The 20,208-nt window shown below is 37.9% G+C and overlaps 1 protein-coding gene across 8 annotated transcripts in view; it reads left to right on the plus strand.

Annotated features, from left to right (window-relative positions):
• MAPRE2 (microtubule associated protein RP/EB family member 2) overlaps positions 1-20,208 on the plus strand; it is a 148,022-nt gene that overhangs the window by 80,149 nt on the left and 47,665 nt on the right. For 7 of the 8 annotated variants that reach the window (XM_063076902.1, XM_063076899.1, XM_063076901.1 and 4 more), the window contains one exon: positions 833-960. The exons of the other annotated variant lie outside the window; for it this stretch is intronic. In XM_063076902.1, the coding sequence (XP_062932972.1) occupies positions 840-960 (121 nt within the window). In that variant the 5' untranslated portion in view covers positions 833-839. The remainder of the gene's footprint in view (positions 1-832; positions 961-20,208) is intronic. 8 annotated transcript variants of the gene reach the window in all.

Raw genomic sequence — 20,208 nt, forward strand, 5'->3', positions numbered from 1 at the left:
TGTTTCTTTTCTTTGGTGGGTTTTTTTAATGTCCTTTTAGAGACACACTGAAATATTTACAGGTGAGATTATGTGATGCTTGATATTTACTCCGAAGTAATCTGGCTGGGGGTGTCAGGGTTGGGATTGGCAGAGGGGGAGTTGATGGGAGGGAGTATATATGAAACAAGATTGATCAAGTATTGATAATTATTGAAGCCAAGAAGTAAACACAACTGGGTTGCTATTTTGTTCTCTCTCCATTTGCATGTATTTGAAAATTTCCAAAATAAAAGTTAATGCATATCTATAATATATACACATTTATACATATGTATATATTCCACACAATTAGTAAACTTGCAAAGTTTCTTCTAGGTTTAAATGTTAAAAAGAACCTTTACCACTACATACTTGTTAGGATGACCAAACTCCAAAACATTGGCATTCACAAGTACTTGTAAGGTAAGAATTAGGAAATAATGCATAAAACTAGAAGATTTCTCTGGTGTACACTGTTACAGATCTGATAACTTTTTAATACCACACATAAACTTAGAGTCAGAAGTGAGACTCCAAATTGTGTTATAAATTGAGAATCTCAGAATATGAAGAACGTTTGAGACTAGTTGGGGGAAATGTAAAATGATTCTGCATGGAAAATAAATGAAATGTAATCATATTATGGCAATATGTAGATGAGAGAAAGGGAAAGAGAAACTAAAGGGCTTAGTAAAGCAGGACTTTTACATCCCAGAGCTCTGCTGTGGATCCTGACCTTGAATACGTGTCTTTTGTATTTCTGAGTTATTTTTTTCTTGTTGATAAATAAACTTGTTTGTTTTTTTCCTAGTTGGGGAATGGCAGTCAATGTGTATTCTACCTCGATAACCCAAGAGACTATGAGCAGACATGACATCATTGCATGGGTTAATGACATAGTATCTTTAAACTACACAAAAGTGGAACAGCTTTGTTCAGGTAAGAGATTATCTTTTAAATATTTACCTAAATGTTTACTGTCTAACACGGAATGTGATTTTATGAACCACAGATGATACATTTTGGGGAGGAAAAATATATCTCGGTATCAATATGTAAAGGGGGAAACTCAGGTATAACTAAAATAAATATGGGGGACAAATGTCTATGAGCATCTAAAAGCATAGAACCATCCCGGTGCATATTATGAAAGGTCTCTTGCTTGAGCTTTGTAAAGCCTTCTCACTGTCCCCGAGCCTCTTCTCCCTCATGCCCTGTCTGCCACCACACTTACCTTCTGAAATAGCAGCCTTCCTTAAAAACCTTCAGGGCTCCACATTCTCCTTTCTGATAAGGTCCCTTCCATTCTGCCTGCCGCCCACCCCTCTTCTCAGCCACGGAATCCTCATCCCTCTCCCTTAGCCTCAGCCCCACAAAATACCGTTCCCTAAAGCCTCCTTCCTTTTTGCATCCCATAGCTTTTTTTTTTTTCATGCTTCCTGTGCTAAGAAGCCCCTTCTTTTCCCTTGTGGTAAAATTCTGTTCACACCTTAAAATCCAGCTCAGCTTCCACCCCCTCTGTGAGGTATCCCCCAGCCTCCCAGGCTCCACAGTGTTCTGGATACACTACCCACCCTCCAGAATAACACTTGCCATGCTGTGTTATAATATCTGACTCCGACTGCCGCTGAAGGTACTGAGAGTCCTTGAGGACAGGACTATGTTTTATTCTTTGTTGAATGCCTTTGGTGGCACCGTACCTGGTATAAAGTAGATCTGCAAGGAATGCATATTGTATTAAAACTTGTTTAAAGATGCAGCCTCAGTGATAAAGTAGGGAAAACGTGCCATTAGTAAAGTAATTGTTTTTTAAGTACAAGTATTTATCAAATAAATAAATAGTCCTCCTTTGGACATAGGAAGTATTTTCTGCTTGTAAACAAATAAGTAAGAGGGTTCCTCTCTGCCTCTGGCTCCAATACAAAAACAGTATTAGTTTGAACATAGAATATAGTACTGAAATGTATTTGTGTGAACTTCTGTTAGAATGGATATGGAGGAGTCATCAGGTTTAGCTGACGCAGTTGCATTGGACGTTCTGCTGTGTTTCCCAGTGGGTCGTGTATAAAAAAGATTTTGTGTGCTGCAGTCAGGATTTGGAAAGCCCGCAGTAGTCACCCTCAGATCACGGCTGAGGTCAGTACCCACCAGTTCAAATATTATCTTCTTCAGGTCTAGATTTGACCAGGATAGACTAGAAGACTACCTTTCAGTACTGTTGACATCTCCTCTCCACCTTCATTTTTCCCATGAGGAAGACAGTGGGGTTGGCTAGAACTGAGACACTGCCTCACCCGCCTCTCTGTGCCTAAGCCTCAAATGTGAGGTCCTGTGACTTACGAGGTCAGTAGTGGGTGCTCACTAACCAGTTCTTTCCCCTTCAGTACAAGATAGAGAAAAGCTGATTTATGCTACAGTGATGTGCCAGGCCTACTGTTGTATATATGTTGTTGGCCTACTGAAATGGCTCTAAAAGTTACTTTCAGAAACAACTCCTATTGCGTCTTACCTGACTTCAGATCTCCACTCACTCAAATATTATTGTGTTGTTCTTGCTGTGCATTCTGGAGCTCTATAATATTTTATTTTTAACTTGCTGCAAGAAACAAAAACAGAGTTTCTCTGTTATTAGCAATTCGTTTATTAATAGCACATTCCATGTTGTATTATAATGGTTTGTGGACTTGTTCATTTTCTACAGTGCCTGAGAAGTGCTCCTTTTGGGAATGAGTGAAAAGCAATTTGCAACTGCTAGGAGGCAAAGACAAGAATGTATATCTTACTCAGAAAGTAGGTATATGAACAGGTGGATAAGGGGAAGGAGGTTGATTATCAAAAAAAAAGAGACATGAGAAGGAAGGGGATAGGAAAAAGTCATAGAAAAAAATGCCAGTCATGTGTCTTAAAGGAACCCATGAAGAGATTCCTGTGCAATACACTTGGAGAATTTTTGGTAGCAAATGAAATGAGAATAAATCAAATTTTTTTTTTAGATATAGTGGTAAATATTTATGAGCAGTATGCATAATCGTTGCAGATCTTTAAAATTTCTCGTAAGGTAAATTCAACAAAATTTTAAGCAGCATTTGTGAAGGATTCTTGTACAGTTATCTTGAAGCATTGGTGTACATTTGCAACCATTTGTAGCTGCACTGCTATCGAGTGTGGCTTGATGACAACTCGTAGAAGCAATTTTGATCACTGTTGGCTACCTAAGGTTACATACAGGTTGATGGTTCAGAAGAATAAAGTAGGTTGAAAGGTTCCTTTCTGCTCTGAAACATCTTTCTTGTTAAAAAAAATTTTTTTTAAATATATATATATATATTAACCTCTATATTAGGTCTTTTAGGCAGTAGTTTTCTCAGTATAAACTGTGGACCATATGCATTTATAAACTCTTTGTTGAATGCCTGTGGTGGCACTGTACCTGGTATAAAGTAATGAAAAAGCAGATGCCTGGGATCGCTGACCTTCTAAATCAGTACCTCTGGATGTAAAGGCTAGAAATCTGCATTTAACAAGCATCCCAAGCGCTTCTGTGCTGAAGCCTACAGTTTGCAGTACATTTTCAAGAAACCCCAAACCACCAAAAGTGAAGTTAAATTATCTGAAACCTATCTGGCACACTCTCCTTATTCATAATTTAATCTGTCTCTGCAGCAGTGGCATTTAGCAGGAGGAAGCTGTCTTTCTATTTATTTATTTATGAATTTATTTATACCCTTCAGTGTTCTGGAAGACATTTAAGGCAGCTAGGACAGTGCTATTAGGATAAGAACAAAACTAAATATTGTTGACCTAAGTGATTTCTTCCTTATTTCTTCCTTATGAATGGTCGGATTTGGGGCTTAATATTTTTTTTCTTCAACATTTATTTCTTTTTAGTTTACTGTGTGGGATTTTATTTTAAAAGTATGCTCTGGAAAAACACACCAAGTACCATCACATATTTAAACTGATTTTTTTCTCTCTTGTTAACAACATCATTTCTTTACTCTTTTGTAAAGACCTTTTTTTTTTATTTCCAGCTAAGAGATCTCTTTCCAGCTCAGTATAAAAACTAACATCAGCTTTTCTTTAGCACATAAGAAGCTGAAATACTACCTCACATGGGTGTTATATTTTCTTCAGAATTTTCTGCCTCATTTGTTTCCACATAAGCATTTTTAAGAGCTCTTTAAAGGACATATGGTGTGAGAAGGTAGAACACTTGGAAATACATTGTACTTGGTTTCAAAGCAATGAAAATGACTTGCTCTTTTCTCCTCTGATTTTATCCCAAGGATGCAACCTTATGAAAATTTTCTTTGAACATTAATTCTGGGTCATGTAATTATATGCATATTTGGTTTGCATTTATTTCTTGTGAAAAGCAACCTTTAAGTTTCAAGTAAAAAAGTGGGCTACCAAATGGATGTAAATACCACCGATAATACAGCAGTAGATTGCTCACCTAAATCTGTTTTGAAAATGAAGAATAATTGTGGATTTCTGATGGTGGAGTGGGAGGGTTGAACCACATGTAATGTCAGACTAGTTCAGCTTTGAAATATATATATATTTTTTTCCTATGAAATATTTTATTAAAAAATTTTTCTTCATCGTACATATTCATGGGGTACAGTTTGTTGTTTTAAAACATGCATATATTGTATAATAATCTAATCAGAACAGTTAGCATATCTATCACCTAAACATTCATCATTTCTTTGTGGTTATAACATTCAAGATCCTCTTTTCTGGCTATCCTGAATATGCAATATGTTATCATTAGCTTTTGTCATCCTAGGGCTCCAATATGATTGCACAGTATAATGTTACAATATGATATTTGGGCGCATTCATATTGTGTACACTGGTCACATCAGGGTGCTTAGTATATCCATCACCTCAAATATTTGTCATTTCTTTGGGTTAGGAACATTCTACGTCATCTCAACTAGCTATTCAAAGAAACACAGTACTTTGTTGTTAACTGTAGTCCTTATACTATTACAGAACCCTAGATCCCATTCAGAAATATTTTATATTTTCATTCAATTGCTTTATAAAATTGATAGGGCTTTGGGGTGGGGCAGGTGATGTTTTTGTTTTGCTTCAGTACCAGCTCCTATCAGTTTACTAGATGTTGATAAGGAGTGAGAGGGTGAATGGGCAGCATGGTGCTAAAGTGGGGAGGGAGAGTGTGATGGGAGAAGGAGATAATGCATCTTTTCCTCTTCCTTGTCCTCACCCTTCACCCCCTGCCCTAACATACCCAGCCTCCTTTGAAACTTCTTCCTGACATCCATTTTTCTGTGTTTGGATTCACTCTCCTAGGCTGGATCTCAGCAGCAAAGCACTGGGGTCCAACACTGGGTCACTCCTGCGCATTCTTCCCAGCCTGCCCTCTTCTCTCTGTGTGCCTTCCCTCCCTCCTTCCCACTCACTCTAGAGCCAAACTGACTAACAGCTGATGCCAAGATGCCATCCATGTGTACGGTGGGCAGCTCCTGCACTGTCACTATGCTGGTTGAGAGCTCAGTTATCTTCCTGAGCAGTTTAGTACTCTAATAAAATATCATTTGAATGAAACCATTTTTACATGGAAAATTTAGGTATTTTCCTGACTGGCTTAAAAAAAAAAGGTCAGGATTTGATTCAGTTTCAATTTTTGCTTCTCCAGATTGGTTCAAGCTTTGTCTTGGATCAAGTTTCTGGTATTTTCTTCTTCCAGGAAAGCTTCTGAATTTGGCTGATGATATTGCAGTCACACTTACAGTTCTGGGTACATGATGGCACGGTGGAAGGGGCTAGGATTTACAGTACTCTCAGGGATTCACATAGGTGTGGCCATCAGACGTGCTCGAACCTGTGGGACAGGTACTCTGGGATTTGCCCTGATGGCAGTTGTTCCGGAGCCCAGCAGAATGTTCTTTGTGACCATTTTTGGCTGCAGATCTGTGCTTGTTAGATTAATCCCAGCCTAGTGTGGTGTCTCCTGTGCCTCTTGTCTTCCATCTGCAGAAACCTCTGTCAGGAAGACAGGTTAGTGATGAAATCAGCTCAGAGTCTAAATTTAGCAGGGCTTCTCTTATTGGCTGTCTTGTATTGAAACCAACTAAGGATATTCCATCAGTGTCTGTAAGCTCAAGAGTTTACTTAGCTTTATAAAATCATAGGTTGTTATTTCCTGCAAGAAAGTTAAGTCATCTCAGATTTTGTTACTGTTGTTAGAGAGGTAATTGTACTAAATGGAATATTATTCATACTTGTGTTATATTACGTAGAGGGTTTTTGCTTTTTGTTTTTTTACTGATGGTTTTTCTCTCTAATTTTATTTGATGTAAGCTCATGTTAAGATCTGTTTATTTGGTCTCAGCATGCCAACTAATTGGAGGAAGGGGGGCAAAAAGGGAACTTGGTAATGGCAAGGAGGGGTCCAGCTTCAAGTTCAGCTGCTGCAGTGGGTAATCACTGCAGTGGGTACTCAGGTATCTCCTCTGATACACTAATTGAAAGGGAGTTTATTTCAGGGGTGGAATAGAATAGAATACAATAGATTTTCTTTCCTTCTAAATTTGTCTGTTTATATATATCTCGATGCTTTGCTACTGAAGCTAAACATAAATTAGTGTTTTTGTTTTCATTGGGGTTTTTTGTTCATTTACTGCCTTCTGTAATGCTAAATACCGTAGTGGGGGAAAAGTGTACACATTCACCCTCATTTACCAAACTGCCCCTACAGATTTTGTTTTTTATGCATATGGATGATATATCTTTGAAGGCTGCCAGCCACATCGTCATCTATCTCATTACTGTATTTAGTTCTAATAATCAGTTTAGTTTTATTTAACATGGTTTGACTCCTTCTTTGGGCTAGGCCCTGGAGATCCAGTGATAAATAAGAGGTGGTCATTGAAGAGCTCAATATAGCAGGATACTGTCCTACAAAGTATAGAGAACCACTGGTGTCAGTGCTGTTTTGGGAGAGCTTTGAGTGTACAAAGGAGGAAGTAAATGAAGCCAGGGAGGCGGGGGACAGAGGGAGTCAGTGGAGAGATATCTGTTCAGATTCTTTGGAGGTGGCTGGGTGTTCCTGGATGACTTAAAATGGCCATAGTTTGGGAAAAACCTCAGAAATGCTGTTCTCCGTCTTGAGCCAGATGGGGTGACTAGTATGTAGGATAATGTGTAGGGTACTTAGTTTCAGCTACCCTGATAGACTCCCCAAGGTAGGGTGGCCTCTGTCTTATGACATAGGGACTCTAGTCAGTAAAACGCATGTGTTCTATTAGGTACAGCCCTTAAATACATGAAGCATGTTGTCTCCTCTAAGAGAGAAAAGGATTTTCTTGATTATCTCATCATATGAGTATGTGGAGATTGTTTTTACTCTACTTGTTTGAAGCAACTATGCACACACATGAAATATTCTCAGGAAACCATAGAATTGCTAACTTCTTTTGAGAAGAATGCAACAGATATTTTTAAATTTCATAAAGCCAAACCTCCAGTCTTTAACTGCAATGGTTATCATGTGACTGCATTAGCATTTCTCACAGGCATGGACCTACAGATACATCCCTCCATCCTGTTCTTATCCATTTCTACTGGAGTCCCACCTGGGTAGTGATAAACAACATAAATGAGGGGAAATAAGAAAACAGGCTAGGGAAAATAGAGCACCTGGAATTTAATTGTTTTATTGAAGGGTGGCAATATATATACTTAATGAAAAATCAAGATATATGTAATCACAGTGAACTTAATATAGTGCCTTAACAGAAACAAAACCAATTGGTGACGTATTAGAAACAGGACTAATGATTGCCTTTGAGAATTCTCAGTAAGATTACACACACACACAAATAATTTTAGGTATTTGTACAAAGCAATACCCTTAATTAAATCCTACACTTTCATCTCTTATTTTCTCTTATGTGGGAAAATACCCAGAAGTCATAGATGAGTGCAGTCCTCAGGGTTCTTATTGAGTATATCACTAATTCACAAACTGTTGTATCTGTCTACTGTAGTAAGACCTCTGCTGAGTTTTACTTGCCCCAAAGCAAAGATGGGTTCCTGATTGTGAGTCTAGAGATGAGAACTGTTGTAGCAAGGGGTGGGTCATCAAAAGAAGTCTAGGGTGATACAGTTGGTGAGGGTGTTACTTTATAACAGTGTTAATAGCATTAGAGTCTCCAAAGCCTCAGCAATGGCTCCATTAACTTCAGTGTCTGGAGTCCTAATTCCATGGCCCCAAGGATCTTGATAAAAGGGTGTGGGAAACCTTGCTGGAGCCCCAAAACATGTTGAGTTTGAGGACTTATTTGTAATTCATAATTTGAATTACAGAATCTTTAGGGCCTCTTCTTTTCTGATTTTGTCTCTGTTTTATAAGATTCTTATTTATGATTTATGAGAAGATAGTTACTTATAAAGCATTTTGTAGATCTTAGAATAACTTTGAAATTATTCACCAAGATCTATAAAAGCCAGTATCTTAAGGAAGAAAAGTATTTCACAGCATATTAAGTTATTTCTTTTTTTCTTTTTTTTTTTTTTTTTCGTGACCGGCACTCAACCAGTGAGTGCACCGGCCATTCCTACATAGGATCCGAACCCATGGCGGGAGCGTCACCGCACTCCCAGCGCCGCACTCTCCCGAGTGCGCCACGGGCTCAGCCCTTAAAAGTTATTTCTAAAGAAGTCAGTTACTTTACATGATGGATATGTGTCACATAAAACATTATTTTGTGTTCATATTGCTATTTTTTCTTTCCTTTTTCTCCCTTTCAGTTTAAATCATCTAAAGACTTTAACAGGAAGAATGTAAATTTGGGGGGAAAATAGTCATTTCCTTTTATAAATGAATTTATAATTACTTAAGTAACTCATATGTTTATCTGAGGAAAGACTTAAGAACTGGAGAAATGCTCAAATGTTTTGCAACAGATAAACTGGAAGATCTTAGGAATGTGTTCATAGCCTTTCTTTGCTGGTAGGAAGCCAATGACCTAATTTTGTTCTTTGTCCTTTGAGTCTAAAACATGCATTTTGGAGATTCATATTTCATATCTGAAATAGTCCAATTCAAGCCCATTCATTTTTATAGCTCTGATTATTTTACTCAGGAACATAATACATAGTTTTATACTTCAGGGGCATAGTGATGTCATACTGCCTCAGCTTTTCTCTCTTCTTAACCATCCTCAGTGTGCTTTTCATATGTATTATTTCTTTTAATTCTTATAACAAAGAATAAGGAAGAAGAAAAAGAATAGAAATTTTTTATTCTTATTTTATATGTGGGGGTAAAAGCTCAGAGAAGCCAAGTGTTGACAACTGAGACTAGAACTGAGCTCTCATTGCTTTCTGTGTGGCAGCTGTGGATGTGATGGAGGGTTCACCATGTGTTTCTGACTTTTTCTATATTCATTTATCAAGAGTCCAAATATCTACTCCTCTAGAAACAGGGAATGGAAACGAAGTCTGTATCTCCACCCTTTACATTGTAATTGAAGAAATGAGACATATCTGGTAGTTTTTCTAATGACAGGGTGTGTCTCAATGGCATCATCATCATCAAGAGCTTTCCTACCAAAGCTAGAGAGACACTGGCATTTGCTCCCAGTCTTACAGAGTTTGTCCTTGCTCTTCCTTTCTGTCTGCCTGTTCTCCTGGCTCCCTCTCCTGCTCTAACCTCTTTCTCTCCGGGCAAGATGAGGTGGCTCTGAGATTTTGCCACCTGCCTTGGAAGAGCTTTTCAACTCTCTCAGAATGATCCGTGGTCAATGAGACAATAGCCAGGATAATGCTCCTTAGAGAATTCACACATGTACATCTGTGCACGATCTGCCATTTGAATCCCAGGAATGTGGTCCTTTCCTCACATTGAACCCAGGCTTGTTTTTTAACAAGCTTGTATCTGAGAGGACTTTACATCTTCATTTCCTCCTTTCTATGTCACTGAGGAAAATAGAATATCTAGAATAATTTTATTACAAGCTTGGTCCCCCAAAGGATTTATTCTTCAAGATATCTCTGTTTCCCTTTATTTGATTTAGTTCAGTAAACCTGTATTGAGTCTTCATCAATACTTTTGCAATCCCTTCTTTACTACGAGAACTTGATGTTTTCTTAGCCTTATAGAAAGGGATGTGCTAAGGCAACATTTAAGAGTAAGTCACCCATTTCCCATCTAGTTCTGTCTCCTCATAACCGTATCTGTTGCCCAGCTCCAGCCAGATTGCACCTCCTAAACCATTTCCATACAGAAATTCCTGAGCTGCCAAGTTATGGTAGCGGACACTGTGCTAGCACAATAGACAGATGAATTAGACACGATTCACAGTCTTAAAGAACTACTCATCAATCAGCCAGGAGAGAGAGCTAATTAAAATGCAAGTCAAACTGCTGCTGGGCTCCTATAGCCAGTATAGTCAAACAGTCCTGCACTAGGAACAAAAAAGCTTCATAGAAGAAATGATACTTAGACTAAGTATTAAGAATGAGCAGTTTTTAATTGTGTGTAGAAGGAAACAAAAGGACATTTCAGCAAGAAAAAGTTTGGTCAGGGCAGGGAAACAGTGCCGTGTTTTATGCATGTACATGCATGCATAGGACGTCTACAATGTACATTAGGATTCAAGACAGCTCTTGGAGCAGTAATGCTTCAAATAATAAGTGCTATAGTATTCAAAGAAAGGAAATAGTATTTCTATCCAGTAAAGCTTTTTGTCTAACCCTTGTTAGGTTCTTTGGCCAGTCATGCAAATGTAGTGGATGGTCACTAAATATTTATGAAGTTGAATTGAAATGCTGTATTCCAACTAGGATTTTAATATGGATAGAATTCAGGCCAAGAAAAGGAAGGCAGTGATTTTGAGAAAAGGTACCATTTACATATGATTTTGATGTTCTACACAAAATTTATTTATTCCTGCTGTCAGCAGATATTTATCCACTTCCTACAGTGTGTCAGATGGTGGGCTAGGATCTGAGGATACAGAAATATACAAAAAAAAAGCACAGATTGTACCAAGTTAGGCCTATTCCTTTGCTACCAATATTCTCCTGGACATATTTCTATCCAGAGCCTGCAAGTTCCTTTTTCTCAGCTTACACAAATACAAAGCAAAGGTAGGACAAGGTTACTGGACAAAAGTAGACATCTAGCCTGTTTCACCATTAGACAGTGTATAACGCTGAGGGGCATGTGTGCTTGGGAATGTCTGAAATATTAGCAGACCATCCGTTTCCTACACAACCGAGATGATCAAGCCAAGCATCCCCAAATTCTGCTGCTGCTTTTCAAATGAAAACATTTTTTCTAACCTATTTTTTTCTGAATTGTGTTTTTAAATTTATAGTTTATTAGACATGTAGACACTATATTTAAAAAAAAGTGTCAGAAATCACTGTCAAATGTTTGGGCACGTTAGAATTGCATGCCTGGAAACAGAATAATTAAATTGCTTGGCAACTCTAAATAACCATCTCTCTGCAGATGGGTTTTTTCCGCCCTGAAACCATTACGTAATTCTGAGGGACCCCAATTTACCTCGCTGTATTTGTCCCCTCCCTTCCAAGGGTGTGTTCTTACTCAAGTATTAACACTCATAAGCTTTTATGGCCAAATTATTTGACAATAAGAAGCATGAAATATGACACTAATGCCAGCACTGTTTCCTGCAGTTTCTTTTAACATTCTCCATTAGGGAGATCATTCTCCACTTTGATTTCTTCTGGGTTACATTTGTATGACAATTCGTGGTAGAACTTTAGAAAACTATAGAAGGAGTCATATTTTAATGTAAATATGTATGTCAACTTTAAAATTACGCAATTGTGTTAAAACCCACTATTAAAACCCCACTGAAGTCCTTTCCTACGTCTTTTTTTTCCTTCTTTTTTAAAGTCTTATTTCATTTGCCTTTTTTTCCTACTGTGGTTATGATTGACTCCTTGAAGCAAGTACTGTATATTCTTTGTACTCATTTGGATTCCTTCTAATACTAGAATTGTGTTTAGAAAACAAAGTATTCTGGGATTAACCTGGGAAATCCAAAGAAAGCAACTCACATAGAACAATATTCTGTTGTATATCACAATCTGCATGAATGTTATGTGGTAACTATGCGTAGCTTCTCTTTAATTGCTGGGGATTCCTTTGGTGCCACACCCGGAAGGCTGTCTGTGGCTGCTAGGCCTCTTGCCAGGGAGCTGTGGGGCAAGGAGCACCCTCCTCTGGAAAGTGGCAGTAGAAGATACTACTGGTATGGGTGAGAGCTGGTGGACTGGATTCGGGGGGAGTGCTGATAAGTAAGGGACCCTCACCTGCAAGCGTTGGGAAGAGGGTGAGATGGCTTAGATCTGGGCAAGAATTCTAGAACTCCCAGTACCTAGTTCCAGGGATAGTGACCTCTGCCATAAAAAGAGCAACCTGATAAATGGGTACATTATGTGGAAAGGGACTTTGGGTTTGTGCTGGTCTATTTGTACCACTATGTCTTACACTATACTAAAAGCCTCCCCATCAGCTACCATACCTGGAGTTTATATAGGGGCCTGGCATGTGTAACGGTTGATAGGGTAACGTGGGCAGTGATTCAGTAGAAATTCCCTGAGAAAATGGGAAAAGTATATCAGCTTTAGGTTTCTTCCTCTTATTTCAGTTTGCCCCCAAAATAGATATTTTCTGAAAACTGGACCTTAAAAATGGCATAGTTTAGTCATTCTTCTCTAAAGACACTTGTGCCCAGAAATCAGCATTTGTTCCCCCACTGCCTATCAAATTAAGTTAAGCAGCTTCTCCAAGCATTTAAAACCTTGATCAATCTGGCTGCAACCCACCTTCCCAGCATCTACCCCCACAACTCCCCTATCCATAGCCCTATATTTTCTCCACCACATCTGTTAGTGTGTTTTCTAATTCCCTGTCCTTGCTTGGAAAGCCATCTCAAATGCCATCTTCCCCCATTCTTTCTGATCACCTTCAACAAGATGTGAGCTCTCCCTCTTCAATTTTCAGAGCTTTACAAAGTCTTAGGTTTACTTAGTACTTGTTTTAAGCCTTCAACATTAGGAGTTAAGCTCCTTGAGGACTAAAAATGATCATGCAAATTTGACTTGTTGACTTATCTGTTTGATAATATTGATTAGTCTTCCTTGGGTTTTTATTGGGCAAACTCTTTGAACTAACGTTCTTTAGTATTTATGTGTCTCTGCCATATAGTTTAGCACTTACAGTTGCTTTGTGTTTTTGCTGGTTTTTCCATGTATATTTCTCTGGTCTCTCAAAACTAAGTTACTTGGTTCTAAGAGTAAGATCATATTCCTCGTGAGTATTTGTTGGCTTATTGGCTTTTCCTTGATTAATAAACAAAGTGGCATCCTTCTATGCCACATACACGTGTGCATTTCCTTAGAAGTGACCTATAACCACAAAAATTAGAGAGGAAATCTCATATCTTTTCAGATTCTTATCTCCTATTCATGCTTTTCTTAATTTAAATCTTCCCTTTTTTCAATATTTCAGTACTTTAAAAAAAAAAAATACCCTTTTGCCCATTAAAGTAGGAGGTGATACAAACAAGTGTCTGAAAATACATGAGCGCACATGTAGAGATGCTATGTCCCCTGGTGTTACAGCTTTGCAGAACTTTCTATTTACATAACCCTGGTAAGAAAACTGACTCCTCCAGAATGTGTTTCATACGTACCTTTCTAACTTGTTTTTCATTTGTAATAAAGGCTTTTTATGTCTCCTTCCCTCCTCTATCAGGGATGCCAAATTCTAACTTCAGCTCTATTCTCGGCCTCCAGCCTCTGGGACCTCTCACGGCCAGTTTCAGTATCAGACTCTGTGGAAGCCAGTCACATTTTGTACTGTACACCGTTGCTGCCTGGCGCACCAAGTGCTTCTCTCCCTTCCTTCATTCCTAACTCCCGTGTAGAAGCCAAATCTTATTGTACGAAACAGGACATGTCAGCTTGTTCTGGCAAAATATGATGAGCACATTATCCTAAAGGAAATCACTGATGTTAGAAACTGAGAACCCAGTACTGGATCATTAATTAGCAGATGAAAAGAAATCTTTCAAACTAACAAGGTAATTCTTCACCTGCCATTTCTTTATTCTTTCAATTGGCAGAATCTTTTTCTGTATCATTTAGGCAGGTTTGAAATTTTGTAATTTTTTTTAGAAATTAAAAATTCTTATATATTTTAACTTTAAAAAATTTTAGCATTAAAACAAAATTTTCAATCCCAACAAGTTACAGGGTAATTATGATTCAGTTGAATAAAACAACTGTAAATAGTCCAGTTACACATCTGTGTTCTTTGCAATATTCTAGTTTTCAATGCAGTTATGATAGTTAATTTCTATGAAAATTATTTTTGCAAATACCACTCTTATAAAAACATCAGCTCCCTTGTTGTATTGTATATTTCTACCTGTTATAATCTCTATTTCTCTAAAATTTACTTTTTTTTTTTTTTTTTTGGTGGCCAGCCAGTGTGAGGATCTGAACCCTTGACCTTGGTGTTATAACACCACACTCTAACCAACTGAGCTAACCGGCCAGCCTAAAATTTACTTTTTAAAAAAATATTGGTACCTAAATTGTAAGGGCTACTTGGTATATAGCTTTTTACTACATTGAAGTTAATTTCTTTTTGAAAGGTAGAGGAAAATACTCTTCATTCTTCCATGATGTTTCTGTGAAGAAGCATCTTTATGTCTACTCTGTACATTGATCTTAATATCTAATCAGTTTTTTCTATAGCAGGTCCAGTTATTAATGCTGTTCTACAAGTTTCTTAGTAAAATTCTGATTTCAAGCTGATATTACTTTTTAAAAAGTATTCTTGGTTCTTGAAGGTAGGTTGTGTACAGTGAATTCTGGTACCTTTAACTGAAACTTGCTCAGCCTTTTTAAGTTCTTAAAAACATTTTATATTAAGTGAATTAGTAAAAAACTAAGGTCATTTATCAGATGAAAGACCAACCACATGTTTTGACAAGGCCTTTTAATTTATCTGCTAATACTCTTAAAACTCCATCTGCCTGAATAATGATTGCTAGCTTATTTCTTTTTCTGTAAAAGAAAAAAAGATGAAAAGGTCTTTTGACAGCTTGCACTTTGTGTATTGAAGAGAAAGGCTGGGGTGCGTTTTGGCACCCTCCACGATTCATATAAGCCTTCTCTGTGTTTTTGGGAGTTGAAATCTTTCTGCTGGCTATTACTGCTTTCCCTCTACACCAGATCTGTTTGAAAGCTCCTTGTCTTTGGGACTTATTTGCAATAGGAATAAAAACTTTCTGACATAACTCCAAGCAGTGGGAAGAAGCAGGAAGCTGAGTTGAGGATGGTGGGAATTCAAAGGAACAGCCTCAGTTGAAACCATATTTCTGAACTTTTGATCTTTACTTTTGCATTTATGACTCAGGGCAGGTAAGGTAAACCTTAAGTTCACTTTAACAGAGTTAGATAATACTGTGGTAACTGAAGCTATCAAGCTGCCTCTCATGCCGGGAATATGAAAGACACCTATGAAAACACCACCAAGCTACTACTAATTTAATCATATTTTTGTTGGATTAGAACAATACAGTTGAACTTGGGAATTTTAAATTCCTTTAAAATGTTAATCTTTCAAAGCAGTATTTCACAGTTGCCATTAAACTCTTCAAACCTTGTATTTGTGTAGGTACAGAGATTTCTGCCCATGTGCTGGAAAGAGGTAACCCTGTATTTCACAGCCTCGCTTTCCTCATTAGTAAGCCCTGATTTCCCAAAGGGGAATACTCCCTTCAACATCACATTTGGGGTTTGGTAACAGATGCGGTTCTGCAGGAACATCAGTTCAAGGAATGATAAGGCTGAATGTGAAAATAAAGCTGGAATGAAAGATACTTTTAATTGTTAATATTCAACTATTGAAGGTGGCAGAAAATATGGTTATGTTACTTGAGGATGTAAATGTCAAGAGCTCAAAGAGGAGTACATGGGAGATAACGTTACTAGAACTGTAATCTGGAAAGGGACTGTGTGGCCCCCCAGAGTATCCCTGCAGGTGCAGCAGTGTGCTAGTGCCCCCCAGAGTATCCCCACAGATGCAGCAGTGTGCTAGTGTTTCCTCTTAAATTAACTACGACCAAAGATGGTGATGGCTAGAAGCAAAAGTGCTGCGAAACGTCTTACTCATATGAGGATGAAGCATTATTGTCTCCTAATTAGCAGAAATATCAAGTATCCCTTAAAAGAGAAGTTGGTGACAGACTGAAAAGTGGAGAATCATCTAATTTTAGGTCTTAGAGATCCATCCAACTCTGACGTGTTATAGATAAGAATGCTGTTGGCTTAGGTGGATGTGATGACATGTCACAGTCCGTTCAGGAGGTGATGGCTTAGATCCAAGGACCAACACTCCAGTTCTCAAGAAGCTTGAGAGAATAAGCTTCTTTATAAATCATTTACCTGGAATGATTCCTGTAATGAAAGGATATGATTGCATAGATGTGTCCAGTGAATTAAAATTGTCATTCTTTTCTTGTAACACTTCATCAATATTAAATACAATTTCAGAAATTTGAAAGTTTTAACTAAATTTCTCAATGATATAGTCATCTCTGTATAAAGTCCCTTGGTCTGTGAAGAAATCAGGTGGGCAACATGAGTAGCTGTTTGTGGCAGAACCCAGTATGGCTTGATGTCTTTTCCACAGATTGTGTCACATTTCTGGAAAAGTGTGAGATTTTCTTTGACAATAATAGGATATATATAGAGGGAGAGAAATAAGATATATATATATCTTTTTATATATAGTTTTATTATTCTCTCATATATATGAGAAAGCAATATATAAAAGAGATGAAATACTTATTTAATGTTTATGTATAATACACATTACATATGTAAAATGAAGTTTTTATGAGTATATATATTAAAATATAAAATCACAACATTGAGGCAGATTAATGATCTATCCAGCACAAGATTCTACTTCAAATAGGAAAGGTATAACTGACAACCCTAGCATCAGTCCAAAAATTTATATGTTCTCTTAAATTTCCTTTGTAATTCCTTATAGAATAATAATCCAGAACAATTTCCAAACTCTCTTTGAACGTTTGAATTTTCACATAGTTTCCTAGAAAGAGCATACAGAATAGGGGGAAAAATTTTTTTTAATTGAAATCTAGATCAGAGTTTAAATTCCATGCTATTTATCAGATGGATGACTTTCTGAGCCTTCTTCCCAAATCTGTAAAATAGGATAATGATAATAAAAATACTTAAAAGGATAATATGGGGTTCAGAATGTTAAAAATACAAGGGTACTTCAAAAAGTTTATGGAAAAATTGACTTGAAAGATAATACTTTTGAAGTACCCCCATAGATGTGAAAGCTCTAACAGATTTTACACAAATGTGAACATTTTTATTTCTTTTCTTGCATAATGTTTCATAAGATTATTATTAAGTAATATTTTATCTGATAATTTTCTTTTTAAAATGTCCATTTATTCTGATATTACCCTGCCGTTGAAGTCTTGGGATCTGATGAAAATGAGATTATTTGTCTTATGCTTTTCATGATTTCATAGACTTAAATCATATACCTCTGAACCTTTTGAGTATGAATGTTCATTTTTGAGCTGTGCTTTGTTCATACAGTTCCCCAAATGTTCATTTTGGATTCCTATCCCCAAACTTGTTAGCTCCTTTGTGTCACTTTTGATATATGACAACCGAAATTATTCTTAGTGCTTTAGGTGTAGACGCTATAGAAAGACATAATAGTTTTCTTTTTTCCTACTTATTTCTAAATTATTTCCAGAATCTTGTTTACCTTCATAACTGCAGTAGCACCTTAAGCTAAGGGGCTCAGAGTATATCCCATCATAATTAACCTCTTGGTAAACACAACGTCCTATAATTTGGATTGCTCTTACCTAAGTATGTAATCTTTTTAGAGTTTTGAAGCTTATCTTCACTTTTCTGCAGACTTGGTCTCCAGAGTGGTTCTAAGTTTGGTTTAGGTGTTTTTTTTTAAAATTTATTTATACCCCATCAATTCTTAAAAGAATGTATAACAACTGTTCTTATAATACCTCTTATTAGGGAGTTGGTAACATTAGAATTTTACTGTTTACCAGCCCTCATTGTGGTTCAGCTGCTACAACATGCAAACCTTTATTTATTAACCAGATATTTATTGAAACCCATTTATGCCAAGTACTGTATTAAATGTGTAGATACAGAGGGTACCAAGACAAATAAGACACAAGCACTCTTGAAACATTCCAGTGAGAGAAGATAACCATAAACTTAGTCCGTTTCGTGCTGCTATAACAGAATAACTGAGACTGGATAATTTATAATGATCAGAAATTTATTGGATCACATTTCTGGAGGCTGGGAAGTATACGATCGAGCTGCAGGCATCTTCTGAGGGCCTTCTTGCTGCGTCATCCCACAGCAGGAGGACAAGAGAAGGAGAGAGAGAAAGAGAGCGCATGTGCGCACAAGGGCTGAACTTGCCCTTGTGTGATGAACCCACTCCCACAATAACAAACCCACTCCCACAATAACAAACCCATTCCCACAATAACAAGCCCACTCCCACAATAAGGGCATAATCCACTCTAATTATATGTTAACAGTTCTACCACTTAATACTGTCTCAATGGCAATAAAATTTCAACGTGAGTTTCAGAGGGGACATTCAAACTGTAGCATTTTACCCCTTACCCTCCAAAACTCATATTTTTCTCACATACGAAATACATTCATTCTAACCCTATTTCCCCAAAAATCTTAACTTCTTTCAGCATCAACTCAACTCAAAAGTCCAACGTCCAGAGTCTCATCTAAATCAGATGTGGATGAGATTCAAATTATAATGATTGATCCTGAGGCAAATTCTCCTCCAGCTGTGAGCCTGTGGAATTAGTTATGTGCTTTCAAAATACAGTGGTGGGCAGGCATAGGGTAGACATTCTTATTCCAAAAGAGAGAAATAGGCAAGAAGAAAGAGATAACTGGTCCCACGTAAGTCCAAAACCCAACAAGGCAAAAAATATTAAATCTTTAGGCTCCAGGGTAATCTTCATTGTCTCCATATCTTACCTCCTGGATACACTGAGGCAGGGGGTGGGTCCCCAAGGCCTCAGGCAACCCTGCTCTCATGGCTTTGCTGGACTTATCCCACACAGCAGCTGTCATGGATTGGTCTCATGTCTGTAGCTTTCCCAAGCTGACTCTGCACACTGGTAGCTCTTCAGTTCTGGGGTCTTGGGGTGGCCCTACCCTTACAGCTCCACTAAGCATTGTCCTAGTGAGAACTGTCTATGGTGGCTGCGCCCTTGCGGCAGGTTTCTGCCTGAGCCCCAGTGTGTCCAAGACATACTTTGAAATCTAGATGGAGGCTGCCATAGCCCCACAGCCTGAGCAGTCTGCATACCTGCAAATAAACACCACAATGGATGCAGCCAAGGCTAATTGCTTGTGCCCTCTGCAGCAGCAGCCTGAGTTGTGCTTGGGTCCACTTGAGCCATGGCTGGGGCAGCCATGGGGCTCTTCCAAAATGCAGACAGCAAACACTTGAGACAGTGCAAGACAGTAAATGCTGATTTTCTGCAGGCACCATGGGCCACTCTCTGGAAACCTTGCCCTCAGGGCTCTGCTCTGGGCTTGCGATGGGAGGGGCAGCCCCCAAATGTGGAAATGCCTTCAGGATTTTTCTCCTGTTGTCTTGATGAGTAGCACCTGATTTTCTTCTGTCCATCCTAATCTCCTTATCACACCTTTGGTATTCTCTACCAACCTTGCGTTTTTATTCTTTACATGGCTAGGCTGAGGATGTTCCAGGTTTTTATGTTGTGCTTCCTTTTTAATTATAAATTTCATCTTTAAATCATTTTTCTCTTCTCCCATTTTACTGTATACTGTTAAAATAAGTCATGCAGCTCCTTCAGTATTTCGCTTAGAAATTTCTTCTGCCAGAAATCCTAGTTCATCACTCTTAAATTCTACCTTCCGTAAAGTCCTTGGGCATGGACACAGTTCAGCTAAGTTCTTTGCTACTTCATGACAGACATGGTCTTTACTCCAATTTCCATTACTTCATTTCTCAGTTCCATCTGAAGTCTCATCAGAATGGCCTTTACTGTTCATTATTGTACCAAC

The sequence above is a fragment of the Cynocephalus volans genome, chromosome 13 (assembly GCF_027409185.1).
Source record: "Cynocephalus volans isolate mCynVol1 chromosome 13, mCynVol1.pri, whole genome shotgun sequence".
NCBI classification, from domain to species: domain Eukaryota; kingdom Metazoa; phylum Chordata; class Mammalia; order Dermoptera; family Cynocephalidae; genus Cynocephalus; species Cynocephalus volans.